At 30.0% G+C, this 21438-nt stretch overlaps 1 protein-coding gene across 1 annotated transcript in view; it reads left to right on the plus strand.

Annotated features, from left to right (window-relative positions):
* The first annotated feature begins 561 nt into the window (after window positions 1-561).
* ds (dachsous cadherin-related 1) overlaps window positions 562-21438 on the plus strand; it is a 315159-nt gene continuing 294282 nt past the window's right edge. Inside the window, exon 1 of the mRNA XM_065502404.1 lies at window positions 562-2566. Within this exon, the coding sequence (XP_065358476.1) occupies window positions 641-2566 (1926 nt within the window). The 5' untranslated portion in view covers window positions 562-640. The remainder of the gene's footprint in view (window positions 2567-21438) is intronic.

Below are 21438 nucleotides of genomic sequence, written 5' to 3' on the forward strand. Positions count from 1 at the left end.
TTGAAAGGAGCAAGGAAAACTGTTTTCTAGAGAAACCAGCTTTGAAAAGAAAAAACAATTTTATTGAGAGCTTTTATTAGGAAAAATTTTATTTTTTTGAAAATTGTTTTTTTTTTTAATTTTTTCTAATATTTTTTTATGGAAATATTATATTCTGATTAACTTTTCTTTTTAAAAAAATGTATGGAACAATAATTGGAAAAAAGCTTTCTCTAAATATTTCAAGTGAAAAATATGTTTTATGCAAAAAGCTAAAAATAAATTACAATATTGAACATTTCTCTCTCATTTATAATAATCTCTCAAAACATTTACGTTTAAAATCAAAACCACTAAATTCGTTCTTTTTTCTATTCCATTTTAGATCTTCTCGAAAATGTTATGAAATGACATCTTCCCGCATCTTTAACAACAGCAGCATCAACATGAATACTAAAAACGAACTTTCAACAAAAAGGGTTTAATAAATTCCCAATAAAAAAAACCAAGCAAAATAAATTAAGTAGCTTCTCGCTCTTGAAAATAGAGCAAAAGCTACTTAAATTCCCTAAAAATAACTACCACAAACCCTCTAAATAACGAACTAATTTTGTTTTATTAAAACAAATAATAATAAATTCAAACAAACACACACACAAAAATGGCAAATATTAAACTGCCATTGAAAACGACTGAAAACATAATAAATTTTAAGGCCAAAACAAATACAAATACATTTATAAAACTGAAAAAACAAACAGAATACACCATGAATCATCGATATCGGAGAAGAGTTATAAAATCTAGAAATTCTGTAGCCTCTACTAGCAACAACCAACACAGTCATCATTGGTCCTGCTGGCCATTATTAGTATTTCTGGGAATTTTTTGGCAAAATGTGGGTGTTACCACAGCGGAATTGATAAGAGAACTAGATGTATCGGAAGGTGTGCCCATGGGCCATCAGATTGGCTATATAGGCGAACAATTGCCGGGTGTGGATAGTGGACCGCCGTATTTAATTGTGCCCGTACCGGGCAGTGGTGTGGATACCGACTTAGCTATTGATCATACAACGGGCGAGATAAGAACAAAAGTGCGTTTAGATCGTGAGACAAGAGCCTCCTACAGTTTGGTGGCCATACCCTTGAGTGGTGAAAATGTGCGCGTATTAATACGGGTGCATGATGAAAACGATAATGCACCCACATTTCCGACGGCGGTTATGAATATTGAATTTCCCGAAAATACTCCACGAGACGTTAAAAGGACGTTACATCCGGCGCGTGATCTCGATCTCGGTCGTTATAATACTCAGCGTTATAATATCGTGTCGGGTAATACGAACAATGCTTTTCGTTTGTCGTCGCATCGCGAACGTGATGGTGTTTTATATTTGGATTTACAAATCAATGGTTTTTTGGATCGCGAAACAACGCCTTTCTATAGTCTGGTCATAGAAGCCTTGGATGGGGGAAGTCCTCCATTAAGGGGCCAGATGACCGTCAATATAACCATACAAGATGTTAATGACAATCAGCCTATATTCAATCAAAGTCGTTATTTTGCCACAGTTGCAGAAAATGCCACCATAGGTACCATGGTCTTGCAGGTGTTTGCCACAGATGCCGATTTTGAGGAAAATGGTTTTGTAGAGTATTCCATTAACCGGCGACAAAGTGATAGAGAACAAATGTTTCGCATAGATGCAAAAACCGGATGGATTTCTGTGAATAAGGCATTGGATTTTGAAACCAAGGAATTGCATGAATTGGTGGTGGTAGCCAAGGATCATGGCGAGACGCCATTGGAAACCACGGCCTTTGTTTCCATTAAAGTAACCGATGTTAATGACAATCAGCCCACTATAAATGTTATATTCTTGAGTGATGATGCCACACCCAAGATATCAGAATCTGCTGAGCCGGGTGAGTTTGTGGCCAGAATATCGGTACATGATCCCGATTCCAAAACTGAATATGCCAATGTTAATGTTACTTTAAACGGAGGAGATGGTCATTTTGGTTTGACTACCAGAGACAATATTATTTATCTGGTTATAGTCAACATGACTTTGGATAGAGAACTAACACCCAATTACACTCTATCCGTGGTGGCTACCGATAATGGCACTCCTCCCCTACATGCCTCCAAGACCATACACTTGCGTGTCACTGATATCAACGATAATGCTCCCGAATTTGAGCGTGCTGTATATCAGGCCAATGTTATGGAAATTTCTGATCCTGGCACTTCTGTCATTCAAGTTTATGCCTATGATAGAGATGAGGGCAATAATTCGGCTGTCACTTATAGTTTATTGGATACACCGGACTCTCATTCACAATGGTTTGTCATTGATGAATATACGGGTTTGATTTCAACAAAAACTCATATTGATTGTGAAACAGAGCCAGTGCCTCAACTTACTGTGGTGGCTCATGACAATGGTCATCCTCCTTTGTCATCAACAGCCACGGTTTTGGTTACCATACATGATGTCAATGACAATGAACCCATATTCGAGCATAGTTATTATAATATAACAGTGGCGGAGAATGAGGCAAAGGGCAGGTGTATTTTAAAGGTAAGTTTAATACAATATCATTTGACTAGAAGCTAAGAAAACAGTTGAAACTTTGCACTTCAGTTTTCATTTCATATCAATTGTAATTATCAGAAACATATTGATTTTAAATTTAAGATTTTATTTCCATTTTAGGTATGTTAGAGAATACATCTTTAAAATATGACTCTTGATCACTGTTTGATATCAAATTTGTTCCTCATCTCACACTGGTGTGGAAAACCACACAAAATGCATATTTTTATAAATATGAAATTTCTTGACATCAGTTTAGCGCACATAACTCATTTACTGATTAAAAAATATTCATATATATACAAGATATTTAAAAAGTGACGTTGCTTACCCTGGTGTGTGGTTTTCCACACATACATAAGTAATTTCTATGTATTTTGTATATGTTTGTAATATGATTTTTAACCTCAGTTTGATGTCAAATGATATTCTCAAATGCTTCTCACAGCTAAAATTATGCTTCATCTCACCCTTGTGTGGAAAAACACACAAAATGCTTATTTTTATAAATTAAAAAAAATTTAAGCTGTGTTCATAAAATTTCATCAAAATTATATTTAGAATATCTAGGTGACGTTGCTTACCCTGGTGTGTGGTTTTCCACACATATGTAATTTGCACATATTTGAAATATGATTTTTAATCTCAGTTTGATGTTAAATGATATTCGCAAGTGATTCTTAGATTATCCCTCACCTCACCCTTGTGTAGAAAACCACACAAAATGGATATTTTTATAAATAAAAACATGTAAAGCTGTGTTCATGAAATTTCTTGACATCAGTTTAGCTCACCCAAGTCATCAACTCATTCAAAAATATATTTTGAAAGCGAGATATTTAAAAAGTGAAGATGTGTGGTTTTCTACACATATGTAATTTCTACTGAGTTTTAGTCTCAGTTTCATGTCAAATGATATTCTGACGTGATCATCAGAATTAAAATTATTCCTCCCTTGTGTGGAAAACCACAGAAAATGCATATTTTATAAGTTAACCAAATTTTAAGTTGTGTTCATGAAATTTCTTGACATCAGTTTAGCACACACGACTCATTTACTGATTCAAAAATTTATTTTGAAAGCGAGATAGTTAAAAAGTGACGTTGGTTACCCTGTTGTGTGGTTTTCCACACATATGTAATTTCTATGTATTTTGCACATATTTAAAATATGATTGTTTTATGTCAAATGATATTCTCAAGTGATTGTCAGAGCTAAAATTATACCACATCTCACCCCTGTGTGGAAAAACACACTAAATGCATATTTTCATAAATTAAAAAAAATGTTAAGCTGTTTTTATGAAATTTCATCAAAATTATATTTTGAAAACGAGATATTCAAAAAGTGACATTTCTTACCCTGGTGTGTGGTTTTCCACACATATGTTATTTTGTATGTATTTTGCACATATTTGAAATACGATTGTTAATCGCAGTCTGATCTCAAATTATATTCTCAAGTGATTCTCAGATGTAAAATTATACGTCATCACACCCCTGTGTTGAAAACCACACATAATATATATTTTTATAAATTAAAACAACATTTTAAGCTGTGTTCATAAAATTTCTTAAAATTTCAGTTTAGCACATTTACTGATTCAAAAATATGTTTTGAAATCGAGATATTTAAAAAGTGACGTTGCTTACCCTAGTGTGTGGTTTTCAACACATTTGTTATTTCTATTCGATATTTATAAAACTATTTTAACATAAATTCTCTTTCTCTCTTTTACAAATATTTACTTTATTTATATGTTAATGAAAACTAAATATTTCTCAAAACTTTTGTTTGTTACATGTGTAATAGGCTTTTACATTAACTGGTTTCTAACATTTGCTTATATGTTTTTAAATAATTCTAAGGCAACAAAAGAATATATTAGCAGTTATAATGAAATATTTTGTTAAATTTTTAGAAAATTAAAAACCAATTAAATTTCGAATTTTATTTTTTCTAACTATTGTTGTGGTTTCAGCTAAAATTACATTCCTATAATTTCTTTAATCATAACCTACATTAGCTTTTCAAACAAAAAAATATCATATTCTTTGATATGAAATTTTAAGCAACAACAAATGAATAAAATTAAAAACTCATATAGACAGCGGAAGCCCCATCACCATGAGACCAATTATATATTTATTTGAAATTTGTTGAAATCTTCAACTAAAGGTAGTGCAGCAGAGACACACCAAAAACAAATAAAAACCTCAAAAAGAAATATAGAATTGAAGTAAGAAAAAAAAGAGTAATTTGAACTTATATTATTAACATTAGTAGTACATGAATAAGGCAGCAGAAATAAAAGAAACTGCCAAGAAACAGAATGAACATACAAAAAATATAAAAAACCCATAATATGAAGTTCTGTTTTTTTTTTCTTTGAAAATGTTTGCAGGAGGCATCTTGTACCAAATCAAGCAAACGAACAATAATAATGATAATAATAACAGCATATGAAACAGCAGAAAGAATGAAAAAAAAAAGTTCAAAAACAGAACCACATTTTGAAAATAGCCTTAAACAAACCTTAACAGAACTTAAATGTAGGTAGAAGCCAAGACAGACGGACAGACAGACAGTTAGTTAGTTATACATTTACTATATATATAAAAAAAATAAAACAAGACAATAAGAATTGAGTTTTTAATATTAACCACCATGCCATTGCAATTATCCCCATTTCAAATGCCATTCGCAGCCGCCCCAAAGGGTAATTTGCTCCCCCGTTTTGAAATTTTAAATTTCTATATACCACAATATGAGTCTTAAGGAGACAGTGAGTGTGTTAGTAAGACGTCACATTAACTTGAACAATAAACAACATTAAGCCAATACAAATGGCTGGCAACGTTTTGAAGTTCGTTTTTATTTTTTTTTTATTTTGAGGTTTTAAGCATAAAACAGTAAAATGTGTTTTTTTTTCTTCGCTTGAAACAAAAATTTTACTGGTTTCTTTAAAACAAACTCAGCATCAGCGGCGGCTTCTACATGATGATGAATTTTGACGATTTCTACTCAGAGTTTTTTTTTTGTTAACAGTCAACAATTCATACAAAACGTCCATCTACTCAACAGCCAGCAATCCATCCCAACCAACAGCCATACAAAACAACCCATCAACCATCTAACAATTCAGGCTGTATATTTTATGTTTTTTTTATTTTTATTCATTCTGTTTATATTTCTTATTTCATTTTAAAAGTTTGTTTGTTCTTCTTCTGGGGTTTTCTTTAAACAACATTTATTTAACTGCAAAAAATAAAATTAAAAAAAAAACCAGCACCAAAATCTTCTTTTAGTGAACATGTTATTGAAGTTTGGTCCAGGAAGAAATTAAAAACCACCAAAAAAAAAACAAAAAATAAAAATTTTAGAACAATGCCAAAAAGTTGAAACATGTCTTTTGTTCTCACTCGTTTCAGCATTTTTAACATTGTTTTGTTGCAGCTTTGCCAAAAATCCTCAATAATAAAAGAAATTGTATATTGTATATTCTTTTTTAAAAAGAAGTTATGAGAGGTTAAAGAAATTTATTTATAATTCTTTAATTTTTAAGACCTCATAATTTCTTAAGAAATAATCAATAGTGACCTCCGTCACTATTGATGAATTTCTTTGATGAAAGCACCAAAAAACCAAAACAACACAAAACTGGAATTGTGTAATTTGAGCTAAAGCTTATACAAAGTAAGGCAAATCTTAAAACTTATTTATATTTGCAAGATGAAACATCAATCGGACAAACAAAAAATAGTTTAAAAAAAGTGTTCAAGAGTTACTAAATCAAAGGAAACTGGCATAAATCTTCTATATCAAACTTAAATAAGCCAAGAAATGATGAATTTAAATAGAAAATAAAATAGTTTTGTAATTTTCTGCTTGTATTGACTACTACTTACCGGCTACATTACTTGGGAGCAATTTGGTAATTAATGCTTTATAAACTAATAGATAAATCGTTACCTTACTTAGTATGCAAACGTGATAAGTCCTTTTTTACACATTTTACAGGAGACACAAAAAATGTTTTAAAATCCTGTGTTTTTAATACGAGGACGCGTCAATTAGTCCGTGACTTTTTGAATGAAACACAGGTTTTTGGATAAAAACTTATTTTACTTTTCAACATAGTCACTTTGTCCAACGTTTCTCCAATATTTGTATGCCTTTCAAAAAACAAGATTTGTCGAGGTCATCAAAATAGGCATTTATTTGTGAGATGATTTTATCTTTAGAGTCAAATCTCTTTCCGCCGAGACATTTCTTCAGGTTTGGAAACAAAAAATAGTCACTCGATGCTAAATCCGGCAAATAGGGCAGATGAAGAAGAAATTCGTTGCAGAATTCGTGAATTTTTGCCACGGCACATTTATGCACCCTAGCTTTTTTCTGGTGCAAAATAATTTTTTTCTTGGTCACATTAGGTAGTTTTTTTAAAAAAATAATGCTTAATGAGCACATGAAATTCACTTTTCCATTATCTCCTCAAGTAACGCCGTATTCTGCTATCAAAGGCTGTCAAACACAAACCAAAAGACGCAGCTTGTAACAGTTGGTTGGCATGGTGATCGATTTATAATTGACGTATTTCAAGGAAATTTAGTATTTTTTCAATAATTGCTTCCAATTATTTCTTAAAAACACATTTAACATTTTGTAATGTTAAAAGTCTTGACACTATGCTGGGTAATTGGTCATGAGGTGTAGGAATATCAGAGAAGGATCTATTCTTGGTTTATTTCGGAAATCGCTCGCCAATGCGGCGTTTTATATGGGCTTTGTCAGGCGAAATGGTCTTTTGCTTTTAAAGCAACCTAGAGTACTGACGGATCAGATTAATGTCTGATTAAATGTGGCCTTAGACAATATCAATTTATTTAGTCGAAACATTAAAAATTTTGTGAGATAAACTAGAAGTAACTGAGATCTCTGGGAATTAAATTTGTGATTTCATTGTAGCAGGGTTGTCAGAGAGAGAAATGTCTAAAGTTAGGCTGTTGTTCTTATCAACTATTAAGTTTCTATTTTGAAAAATTTGTACAATATAAATTAAATAAAAATATTGGATATTGTTAGCCTTGAACTTTTCCCATGTTTCTGACAACATACGGATTTCGAGCCAAATGAACTGCTCATATTTTGAGGCCAAGAACGAATCAAGTATCGGATACTCTGTTCCAAAGTAAAGCGTATTCCAGAGAGAGCATTCTGTATCAATCGAAGCAAATAGTAGTCGGACGGGGCATAGTCAGGACTATAAAGTGGGTGAGGCAACCACTTCATTCTAAACACTTTTTAACAGGCCGAGCGCTGTTGTGATGGAATATTACGATTTCATGTCTGGCAGCATATTCTGGGCGTTTTTCGGCCAATGTTCGCTACAGTTGTTCGAATCAGTTGCGTTCGGTGCAGGTTCCCTGTGATGGTCTGGTCATATTTCAGCAGCTCATTAGAGCTAGGACCCTTTTGCTCTCACCAAATACAGATAATACAGAAGATAGCGCCATGGATATTTGGCTGCTTGTGTATCTCCAAATGATTTTGCAAGCTGCTGTTCAGTTTTGCAATAATCTTCATAGAGTAATGCCTCCAATGATTTGTCTTCAAACTTTTTTGGCTGGCCTTGGCGATCTTTGTCTTCAGTGTCATCACCTCTGAATCGCAAAAACCATCTCCTGCGACGAAACCGATGGAACGCATTCAAACTTCATCAAAACTTCGCTCATATGACTCTTTGTGAGCACAAAATTCGACATTTTCTAAGCAAAAAAAAACGTTGTTATTTACACTATAATATTCAATAAGTAAGTGAGAATAAATGACAGATTAGAATCAAAAACTGCGTTTAAAGGATACACCATCTATTATAAATCCTTCATTTTTAAGTTATACAAAACTATTTTTCACGTATTCTGAATAATAATGGCTAATATACAATACAATTTGGTAATACATACATTTGTAATATAATTTGAATAAAAGGGTATGTATAAATTTGTGAGATATAGGCAAATAACCATGACTGCCTCGATTTGTACATAGCATACATTGCGCAAGACAAAAACTATCCATTAGTTTTTTAACAATTTTTTTTCACCAAATTTTTATTCACGAAATTTTTTTTACCAAAATTTTTTTTCTCACCAAAAATTAATTGTTTTACCAAATTTTTTTTTCGCCAAGAATTTTTTTCACTCAAATTTTTTTTGCTCTAAATTTTTTTCACCTAAAATTGATTTTAATATTTATCTTAACGTAGGGTATATAAGATTCGGCACAGCACTCCTAATTGTTGAATATGTACTTTCTTACCACCTTATTTTTATATTAATTCATTATCTTATACAATTTACAGTCGTGTTTTAATTACAATTTTTGCAAGTCTGTGTCTTAAATCTTTCGTTTTACCTATCATTTATTTTTCTTAACAAACATTTTTACATTTCAACTTAAAAAAAAATTCATTGGAAATTCTACAAAAGTATCTTCAAAGAAACCCTTTAACATAAAACAAACCAAACGAACAAAAAAAAAAAAAACATTCCTTGATAGTTATCATGCCTGAAATCACATTCCTTAGAGAGACCTTAGAAAACTACTCAACATTTTTGCCCTTCGAAGCTGCATAAAACTAACAAAAAATGTAAAAATAGATTGTGTAACCTACAATTACTAACCCTAACAACTAACTTTATTTCTGTGTGTTTTTTTTAATAAAATAATTTTATTCTTACACATTTTCCCACATTATATAAAAAATGTAGCTACACAGTGCAATAATGATCTAAAGAAAATAACGAAAAACCATTTATTCGCACTTAAAACAAATAATATGGAAAAGAAAACTAAAGATTTCTGTTGCTAAGACTGTCAGTCATTTGCTATGTCAGACCTAGGCCGACAGTCTCTAGTATTTTATATAAAAAACAATCATCGTCACCACCACCACCGCCACCACTATTACCAGCAACAAAACTTATTTGGTTTTTGAATTTTATTTAATTTTAGTTTTCTGGTGTTGTTTTTTTTTCTGTTGCTGTTGTATAGAAACAATAATTGTATGTAATTTAGCATGTAACTTTTTATTGTTGTTGTTTTCTTTTATATTATTTTGTTGTTTTTGTTTGCATGGCTTATAACAGAATTATGTTGTCTTTTAAATTAACTGATGGCAACAAATATCTTAGCAACATATCAACTGCAGTAATTTGCATAATGACTTTTTAATTTTATAGGCCGTCAACTTTTGTTTTGTAAGAAATCTCTGTTTTTTTCATATAAGGAAATTTTTATTAAACAACAAAACACTTTAATAAACATAATAACTAGTTGCAGTGTTAAAGTTGAATTGGTTTTCTTTTGCATTTATAAAGTTGTTTATATTTAATTTGATTATATAACTTTGAAGGGATGTCAAAATAAAGCAAAGTTTTAGTGAAGGATTTCAACTAAGAGTTGAAAACAATTTTATAAAATTTCCCTTTTTAGATTTCAAAATGCTGCTTTAGTATTTTGAATACTAAGAAATTTACTAAATGAACGAAAAATTTCGATCAAAATAATAAATTTTTTAATCTTTATTCTCCTGAATTTGATAGTATTTGGTATGCATTATGCATCCATGGCCAAATACAAATTTTAAGGTTTATCGGAATTACGAAATTCGCTTTACTTTAGGTTTCATAGAGGTTCAAAATTCATATTTTTAAATAGATGCTAGCAAAATAGCTAAAGTAAAACTGTTAATAACATTTGAACTTCTAGTCAGATTCTGTCATTATACCCTTCACCTTCGTGAGAAGGGTATATATAAGTTTGTCATTCCGTTTGTAATTTCTATATTTTTCATTTCCGACCCTATAAAGTATACATATTCTGGATCCTTATAGATAGCGGAGTCGATTAAGCCATGACCGTCTGTCTGTCTATCTTCAATAATTCTGTCAGACATGCTTTCGAGAATTTTGCTATTTAAAATCAGTAAAATCGGTCCACAAATGGCTGAGATATGAGGAAAAAACCAAGACAACCTCGATTTTTGACCTATATCTGGATTACTAAGACATTAATATAGACAATATGGATATCTAATGATAGATATTTCAAAGACATTTGCAACGACGTATATAAGACCATAGTAGGTTGGACCTACAATGGGTCAAAACCCGAATTTTTATTTCACCAAAAAAATTGAAAAAACAAAAAAAAAATTTTAAATTTAAAAAAAAAATTAAAATAACAATCGAAAAAATTTTTTTTCCAAAAAATTAAAAAAACAACTGGATAAAAATTTAATTTTGTTTACCTAAAAATATTTAAAATTTTGAAGTATAATTTGGTGAAGAGTATATTAGATTCGGAACAGCCGAATATAGCACTCTTACTTGTTTTTGATTTCACATTAAAGCTGATGAAATATAGCTTTTAGAATTTGTTCTGTGCAAAACAGGATATTACACAGAAAATCGTCCTTGAATAAAGGATATCTCAACGAAAGTATTTTCTATTTTTCAAAGATTTTTGGATTAAGATTTGCGATAGGGGTTCTTAAGATAATTGCAATTTAGTGATATATTTGCAAAAATGTGTCTTCGTTTTTGTGTACATTTGTATGAAGTTTTAAAATCTTAGTGATTTATTCACATTTATTGCTCATAAAAGCATTTTTATCAGAAAGAAAATAATTACTATGATTAGGGTTCTTTGAAGAATTTTTGGAAAATTCATTCTTAATTTTTTTCCAACCAGCCGAATCGACACCAAATCCAATTATCCATGGCTCTAAGGTAATGCTCTGTATTTGGTGGGAGCAAAAAGGTCCTATTTTTTATTAGCTGTTGAAATCTGGCCAGACGATTGCAGGGAACCTGTACCGAACGCAACTGATTAATTTTGAGGGAGAATTGAGCAAAAACGGCAATCCATCACACGGTGGTTTAAAAATGTTTTTTTGTAAATAATTCGGTAACACGGGAACTATTAGAGATATTATTACAAAATTTCAGATGTTAAGAGATGAGGTGTTTCTGAATTGATTTATGTTTCTTCAGCTTCCTAGCGCTAATGGGGGCCAGTGCATAGCCCATGAGATTTGGTCACCTCGGGTCTCAAATTTTTTAAAAAAAAATCGCCAAAAATCCATTTATAATCCCAATGAGCTGAAATTTTAAATATAAGTAGTTCTTGAGAAGATCTAAAAACAGGTTATCCCAGTTAGTTGAGGTTTATTGATTTATTTTTTTTTAATTTTGCTCGATCTTTTCATGTTTTTTTTAGATATGGCGGGCCTACGGAGGGTCGAAATTAATTTCTAAGATATCACCTATATTGGTATAAAATTATGAATAAAATAAAAGAAACTTGATAACAGTTATCTAGTCCCTATAAAATATTATACGAATCCAAAGTTGGAACATGTCAAAAGGGCCATATTGTTTAAGCTTTTTCCCAGAAAAGACAATCTTTTGTAGAACAACATTTTCTTCGGGGCTATATACAGCTGTTAACCATCCAGAAAGATAGCATAATACAAAAGTGTGTAAAGCAATATTTGACTCATTTAAGATAATGTCCCCAGTCCTATCCAAACTTGGCCAATTTAATAAAAAAAATTAAGTTTAAGTAATAAATTCTAAAAAGGCAAAGCAGCTATGCTCAAAAGAGCTCCAGATTTGTATAGCCCTATATGTTTCTTAAATAATTACAAATTTTCTTTTACTATCATACGGTAAATAACGTCACAGTAGACACTTTTCTAAAAAAAAATCAGTTTTTGGAACACATTTTCCCCGTTTTAGGAATTTCGGTATTTGAAAATAAATAAATTTAAAACTAATAATACCGTTGCTTTAAGGCTATATGAGTCTATATTAGTTCCAAATTTTGTTATGATATCTTTAATTGTTAAAATTTTAAATTAATTTAAATTTTATATTTTTCTTCAGGGAAAAAATCGCCTTATTATATTTTGTTTAGTTTTTAAGATAAATGACGTTCCAAATATTTATAAAAATATTTCATTTTACTAAAAGTATACCGATCGACTCAGAATCACTTTCTGAGTCGATTAAACGATGGCCATCCGTCCGTCTGGTTGGCTTGCTGGCTGGATGGCTGTCCATGTAAACCTTGTGCGCAGAGTACAGGTCGCAATTTTGAAGATATTTCGATCAAGTTTGGTACATATTATTTTTTCGGCCCAAGGACTAAGACTATTGAAACGGGCTGAAATCGGTCCATTATTTCACCTAGCCCCCTTGCAAATGTCCTTCCGAAATTGGACTTTATCGGTCATAAATGTTTAATTTATAAATGTATCTCCACAAATTGGGCTCCAAATAAGTTTTATATATACAAAATTCATGTCACCAAATTTTGTTACGATCGGTCCATAATTAGCCATAGCTCCCATATAGACCCGCTTCCGAAAATTACTTAAACGTGCTTAAATCACTTAAAAATGTTGTTATACTCACAAAATTGAACATAGTTAACTTTCATATAGACATAAATCACACGACCTAATTTCATGGTGATCGGTCTATAATTGGTCATATAAGGCCGACTTCCGAAAATCACTCAAAAATATAAATTATTGAAATTTTAAAAGAAAAAGGTTTTTGCTCATTAACTTAGTGTAGGGTATTATACTTTCTTACTTGTTTTTTCTTGGACCAGCACTCAGGGGATGATCCCTACTCATGCGAAGCATTGTATTGGAACTAGGAAAATATGTTATGGGAGGGAGGATAGAGGGAGGAGTGTTTGTGGACATTAGATTTGAGTTTTCCTATATTGAAAGTGACAGGAAAGACTTCAGGAGGAAGCTTATTCTACATACGGACAGTACGGCTAAAGAATGAATTTTCTCTGTAATTTTCGTTTATATTTTTGTATTGTTCAAAAATTTAAATTTAAAATATACTCGAAATTGTTAGTTTAAGATGATTAAATGCATTAATTTTTTTTGTTACTATCATGTTTAATGATATTTTTTACGTTTCAGATTTTGTTAATTCATCTTGAATACATATATGGCTATTATTTATAAAAACATTGTTGAACTAATTCATTAGATAATGCAATTTATTATAAAATATCATGAAATTCAGAATAAAAAATATGGAGAAAAAAGTCATGTTGGAATAATAATATTTATTAAAAACTTTATTGAAATTTTTAATTTGTTTTTTCTGTATATAGGATATATTTGAAGTTTTTGATAATTCTTCGAATTATTAGGAAATGTTTACTAAATGTTTATTATTCCAATCATTAGAAAATGAAAGATGTCTGTTTTGAGATATACTTTGTTCTAAGAAATTTTGGTTAAATACTCTGTGTTTAAAAGACAAGAAGTTTTAGGAAAATATATTGAATCTAGCGCAAATAACCATTAATATGAGATTAATATTGTAAAAATTTAATAAGCTTAAGTTAAATTAAAATTTTATATACATTAGAAATTAAGCGATTTTAACTTTCAAGCTCGATAAAAGACAAATCAAAGAGAATTTCAAATATTTTATCAGATTTTGCATTATCTAAAATATGAAACGGATAAGACCGATGATGACTTGTTGAAAATTTTTATTTCCTGCCATAAAGCTAAATCCAAATATATTTATTTCTTCTAAGAACCTAACAAATCTTAAAACTCTTGGCATTATTATAATTGTTCGACCTTAGAATCATGAAATAGTTTCACAGACAGCTAAAAATGTTTAATTTTTTTTTAAGAAAAACAAATATGTATTAAATTTAATATTATTGTTATTATTTCTATGAATGTAATGTCTAGCATAACATAGGTTTACCTTCTAAAACTGCTAAAATTACAAAAAGTTGAAAAAAAATATAAATAAATTTTAGTGTTTACTAAAAAAAACAGAAAAACATACAACGAGATGAAAAAACCAGCCATTGGGAGCAACAAAAACATGTTCACAAATTCACCACACTTGTTGTTAATGTTACACGAGATTCCCTAACTCTCACAACGCTCAAATACTCACTTACAGTGTGCAAAATTTCAAAAGAGCCATAAGATAAATTTTTAAACAAAATAATACTCTAGAGAGTTATAAACCAAAGCACGTTGTTTTGATAAAGGTATTTTTTCAGATTTTTTTTTTATTTTTTTCTTTCAATATTTCAAATACGAGTAAACAAACATATTTTAACACGCACACATACAAACAGATTCATACATAGAATGCTGATCTTAACAATTGCTGGTGACGTTAGTATTTTGTTTAGGAGCCTACTACTACGATCACCAATACCGATACTATGAGTCCCCATAAAAATACGAGTATTTTTACTCCCATTGAATTTGGCTCAAAAGACAACTGAATATTTGTAAACAAACCCATACACATGCATTAAAAAACTTGATATTCTTTTAACTTTACTCTCCGTTACAAACAGAGAGTGATCTTAAACTCTCTGTTTTATTTTAAACCGTTTTTTTCTACTTGCTTTGTTTTGTCAAATGAGAGAGTATGATTTGCTAGTAGTATTGAAAGAAGTTTTTCAACGAGAAAAAAAGCTAATAAGCCGGTTTTCATAAGCTCTTAAGAAACACAACACAGCTCAATATAATACAATACACAATAAAAAAAACTGAACAAAAACAAAAAACAGCAAAAACCATAGAATGAAATAAAAAAACAAAAACTGTTTGTATAGCTAAAAGGTTTTGAATTTCTTAACAAAAGCATTGAATAAATGAAATGTTTAGGATTAGATAGCAGTGATGATTTTTTGAAAAACAAAAAAACAAAACTTCTACTTCTACTTAAACGAAAAAACAATAAACAAGGCATTCATTTTGGGATTTAAAAGAAATTCTTGAGCAAAAATAAAGTTGCTAGCTAAAGTCTTTTGATTTGGGTTTTAAAAATATCAAAAAAAAAAAGAGTTATGAAATGGAAATTAAAATATTTAATACAAAAATTTTTAGTAAACAAAAGCTATTAACAAGGTTTTCATAATACTTTTATTAAGCTACTGTATATTTAGCACAAATTGTTATAATCTAGGCCAAATTGATCATAGTATTTTAAATAGTTTATTAATATTTAGAATATTTTTTAAAATAAAACCAAAAGTTATTTATTTTGATGGAAATAGTTAAGAAGTTTATTCAAATAAGATACTAACAAAAGTATCATTGGTAAAAAAAAATAAACTTTAAATAATGACTGTCTAAAGTGTAAATAATGATAATTTACACGCAAAATGTTAGATACTGATCCCTATGATTTTAGTTTATATTATGATTAAAGGATTAAGACTGCTTAAATTAAGTTTTATAAAAATTTCCCCAAAATTTGTATGAAACTGTGATGAATTTGGCTGTGCTGGATCATATGTCTCGTTAGCTTAATGTGCAAATGTGATAACTACATTTTTTAAAAATTTTAAAGGAGACATAAAAAACGTTCCAAAATCTGTTGTTTTTAACAGTTTTAAATAAGTTTCATTGGTTATTTGTTATGATTTCTAATGCTACATAGTTTCAGTTTAGAAAAATTGTGTTAATAACAATGAAATTCATTGAAATAGAAAATTTGCCGTAATTTTTCTACAAAGTCGTTGCCGTTAAAAATGTAAATTATAAAAAAGGAAGGACGAGGTGGGATGAGATTTTATTGGAGACACATTCAATTTAAATTACTTTAACCTTAAAGATACTCTTAAAGAAAAATATATGACACGTGAAAGAAAGCACTCATGTGTTGTATTCCACACATATGATATATCTATGTATTTTGCATTAGCAACATATTTTTTGTTTGAGATCTAGCTTCGAATGCCAAAGATGTCTACAAAAACTTTAAAATATGTATGCCTAAAGTTTAACGTTTAAGGTTTAACGTTTTCCAATTTTAATAAAGCTTTCAGAGTCTATTTAGAATTATTTGGGCTATAATATTCTGAATAGGTTTTACTTAAAGTTCATAAGAGTAAGAAAATAGAGCACATATTTTCATAATTTTTCCATATTTTTATTTCCTATTATGTTCTCAATAAATCCCAATGAGATGATCAAAAAATTCTGATATTTGTTTAACAAAATTTTTAAAAATTTGGAAATGGAATTTTGAAACTGCCGTTAAAAATTTTTTATTTCTTTTATCATATCTGCGAATAGGTTAACAAGTTAATATGTACATATTTTAAGTAAAAATGAGCTTTTATTTTAATATTTATCAAAATATGTTAATTTTGTTCCTACATTTCTGGTTCTAGTTGCCTGAGACACGTTAATGGCCTGGGGAATTTTTAATAACTTTAAAATTTTTTGACCAATTTAGGTTTTTTATGTCTCATTCTGAAAAAAATGCATTTTTTCCCCTTGCAGATGCATCTCAAAACTTCTGAGGGCTTGCGGCACGTCTTAACCCCAACCGATTTACCTAAAATTTGTTCAGGTTGATTTTTTTACCAATGTTCACCAAACTGGGGGGTGAGAATGGCCAAAATCAAGCTTTCGTTTATTAAGGGCCACCCTAATCCTGCCGCTTGCAAATATTTTGAAATTGCTGATTGTGTAGCTCCCAATGATTTAGCAATCTTTTGTTGAGTTTGAAAATAATCTTCATGGAGTAATGCCTATACTTCTTGGTCTTCAAACTTTTTTGGCTGACCTGAGCAATATTTGTCTGACGTGTCAAATTTATCACTTCTGAACAGCACAAACCATCTCTCGCACGTTGAAACCGATGAAGCACATTCCCCGTAAGCATTAGTGAGCAATCGGAGCAATCAGTGACACTGATTTTTACATTAAAGAAGTAAAGCAATACTTCCCGCGTATGACGTTTTATTGGCACAAAATTCGACATTTTCGAAGCAAAACAAATATTTGTTGATTACACCATAATGTTGAATAACTAAGTGGGAATAAATGACAGATATGTATCCTTCAAAATGATATACAGTAGCCGAAGAAAGTCTACATACAGGAAAAATTATTATGTTACTTTAATTTAAAGCAGTTTTTTTAGTTTTTTTTATGAGATATATAATAATAAATGTCTTATGTCGAAAAAAAATTTAAATAACGCCCAAAAGTTCACAGTTATTAGAGTTATTGATTGTGAGTAAAATAACGAAAAATTTATTCTCGGTCACGCCTACTTTTGGGTGGGCGGGACTATTAAGTTTCATAATATTTTGAACATTAAAGCCAAAAAAACCAAAAAAAAATATTCGTTATTTGACTCAGAATCAAAAAATATAATGACGGTGAAATTTTGGAAGTGATAGGAAATGTTGCTAAACCCGACTTAAGTGATGTTGTTATACCCTGCACCACCATAGTGGGGAGGGTATTATGCGTTTGTGCAGATGTTTGTAACGCCCAAAAATATTAGTCTAACACCCACCTTAAAGTATACCGATCGACTTTCTGAGTCGATTAAACGATGTCCGTCCGTCCGTCTGGTCGGCTGGCTGGCTGTCCATGTAAACCTTGTGCGCAGAGTACAGGTCGCAATTTTGAAGATATTTCGATTAAATTTTGTACATAGGCCCAAGGACCAAGCCTATTGCAACTGGCTGAAATCGGTCCATTATTTCACCTAGACCCCATACAAATGTCCTTCCGAAATTGGACTTTATCGGTCATAAATGTTTAATTTATAAATGTATGTCCACAAATTGCGCTCCAAATAAGTTTTATATATACAAAATTCATGTCACCAAATTTTGTTACGATCGGTCCATAATTAGTCATAGCTCCCATATAGACCCGCTTCCGAAAATCACTTTAATGTGCATAAATCGCTTAAAAATGTTGGTATACTCACAAAATTTAACATAGTAAACTTTCATATAGACACAAATCACACGACCTAATTTCATGGTGAGCGGTCCAAAATTATAAATTATTGAAATTTTAAAAGAAAAATGTTTTTGCTCTTTTACTTAGTGTAGGGTATTATATGGTCGGGCTTGACTGACCATACTTTCTTACTTGTTTAGAGAGTTTTTTTTAAATTGTCTTTTTATACCCTTCACCATTTTTCACTTTCATATTCTGAATATGCAATATAGAAAGGGCAGTAGATATAGCCATGTCCTTCTATACGTCTGTATGTTAAAATCAATTTTCCCTAACCCCCAAATAACTTACATACATGATTCATATATCAATATATCTGCTGTGGACCCGGTTCGGTTGCTATTTAAAATCGAAAAAATCGACCCACAAATTTTATATGGAAAAAACCACGAAAGCCTCGATAATTGACCTATTGTTGATCTATATCTGGATTACAAGTCATTAATATAGACAATATGGATATCTAATGATAGATATGTCAAGTTGGACCTACAATGGGTCAAAATCGGGAAAAATAGTTTTCAAAGTGAATTATTTTTTCCTCAAACAATAAATTAAAAAAAACAAAATTTTTAAAAAAAATTGGAAAAATTAAAAAAAAAAATTTAAAAAATTTAAAAAAAAAATGTTAAAAAACATTTAAAAAACAATTTCGAAAAACAAAATTTTTAAAAAATAAATAAAAATATTTAAAATTTTTATTTTCAAGAATAATTTTGTGAAGGGTATATAAGACAGTTCTCTTACTTGTTTAAAATTAAAATTGTTCGTGACATTAGAGATTGTTATAATGTCGCAAATATCACCTATGTATATGTCCATTATTTATGAGCTAATTTTATTTAACTAAAACAGAACATTTCTCGAAAATTTACATATTTAACAGATCTGTGAAATAAATAGATCCCCCATGTTATCTAGGATTTATTGAAAACATATACAAAAATGTTGTTCTATAACTTTTCCTTGTGGTTCTCAGGTGACTTTCCACAGTCGAAAGTGTCCAAATAAAGCAAACTATTTTGAATGCACGCATTTAAAACAACAAATAATATTTTTCTAAAGCTAAAACCGTCTCCACAAACCTGAATCTGATAAAAATAGCCAATTAAAACTAAAAATGGTATTTTCTTTTGTTTAAAATTTGTATATTAAACAAATTTCTTTATAAATGTAAAATTTACTGTAAACATATTGTATTACATTAATTAATTTACATGTTTGTGTATTTGTAGGCGTAATCGAAACTGACTTCCATTTTTGTATATTTTGAAACAAACTTGCATAATTCCCACATTAACATTCATTAAATTAAGCTTATAATCAAAAGGTTACAACCCATAGCCTAAATACCATTAAGTTTCATTAAGCTTAACATTCATGTTAAGTTTCTGGTTATCAACAAACGTTTGACCAGTTTTGTTTTCCATATTTTTTTTTTTTGCTTTAATCAAGCACAAATTTAAAATGTAATAGATTTCTATACAAAAGTATAAAATATTGATTTACTATTTAAAATTATTCATTATTATTAACATCAAATTGATTACTATCGATCAATTCGTTGCACTTAATGGAAACTAATTAACCTTTACATGTGCATGTAGCTGTCTTAAGACTTAAGTATGGCCAAGCAGCAGTAATTAAACTAATCAAACGATTTTTTCTTGAATTTCAGAAAAAAACTTAGATTTTTAAGTAAATAATTCGTATTGAAATTGAAGGGTTTAGCGTTAAAACCTGATAAGTCACAAAATCAAAAATAAATAAAAACTTAGTTTCAAATTAACCAAAATTCGTTTAAATTTATAAATCTATCAAGTTTAGTTAGTCAACCCTTTAATTTAATTATAAAACAAGGTTTCACTGCCTTGAAATTCTAAGTTTTAAATCAAATTATAGGCTTTATATTATTCTATAAACATTTTGTTTATTTTTTTCTTTCTCTTTTACTGATTAACGACCAACCTCATTAGCATTTATTTCAAATAGACGAGAAAAACACCACACTTTAACTTCTAATGATGATTGTAATACAAAGTAATACTTTACATTATTTAGCGGCATCTGTTTATGCTACAAACTCACAAATAAACATAAAATTCAACAGCCACAGTAGAAAACAGCAACAACTAACCGTTTGCTAAAGAACAAGATAAATTAATTTAGTTTTTAATATTAAAATGAACATAAGAAGTAGAGGAAAATAAGGCGAACAAAAAAAAAAAGAACGAGCTAACATAACTGCAAATAGTCTTAGGCTACGGTACTGGTAACATATTGCCTAAGAGGCGGTAAAAGAATTCACAACAACACTTTTACATATTCACACACCTATGTTCAAACATACATACATACATATATATAAATATCCCAGCAGTTCTGGGTGACTGTCCCGAACTAGTGATTTTACCTATGATTAAGGGAGACAAATAGTTACATAAGTAGTTACGTGACTAGTTATCTTAACACGTGCATATCCTAACCCTTTTATCCTGACCCTTTTTCATTACAATGAGACTGCCTAAAGCAGATCCAAAGTAGTCAATGCATTGGTGTTAATTGACCTCAAATATTCAGTTAAAAATTTATATCATAGACAAACCAATAATCGATTGCTTGTAAACAAACCTTCCTCTGACAACTCTCCAAATTGAGTACTTCTGGTCGGTACAATAACTACTTTCTAATATGCAGTACAAAATAAACGTTTAAAGTGACTACACTCTAGGTTACTTAGGGACACAAAAGTGACAATTGACTTCACGCTGTGTTACATAAGATATCAGCATACTTAAACAAAAATAAAATAAACTGTATGAGAATTATAACTACAATTTGTATAAATTAAATTTGTAGGAATTACTCTCACAAGAGTGCAGTAAAATTTAATCGATTTAAGTGACAATTGTATTCATGCTAGATTACATGGGCTGTATAAGGTAACCAATTGACTTCTATCTGCACTACAAAGAGCACAAACGTATCAAATGA

The sequence above is a fragment of the Calliphora vicina genome, chromosome 2, assembly GCF_958450345.1.
Source record: "Calliphora vicina chromosome 2, idCalVici1.1, whole genome shotgun sequence".
Taxonomy (NCBI): domain Eukaryota; kingdom Metazoa; phylum Arthropoda; class Insecta; order Diptera; family Calliphoridae; genus Calliphora; species Calliphora vicina.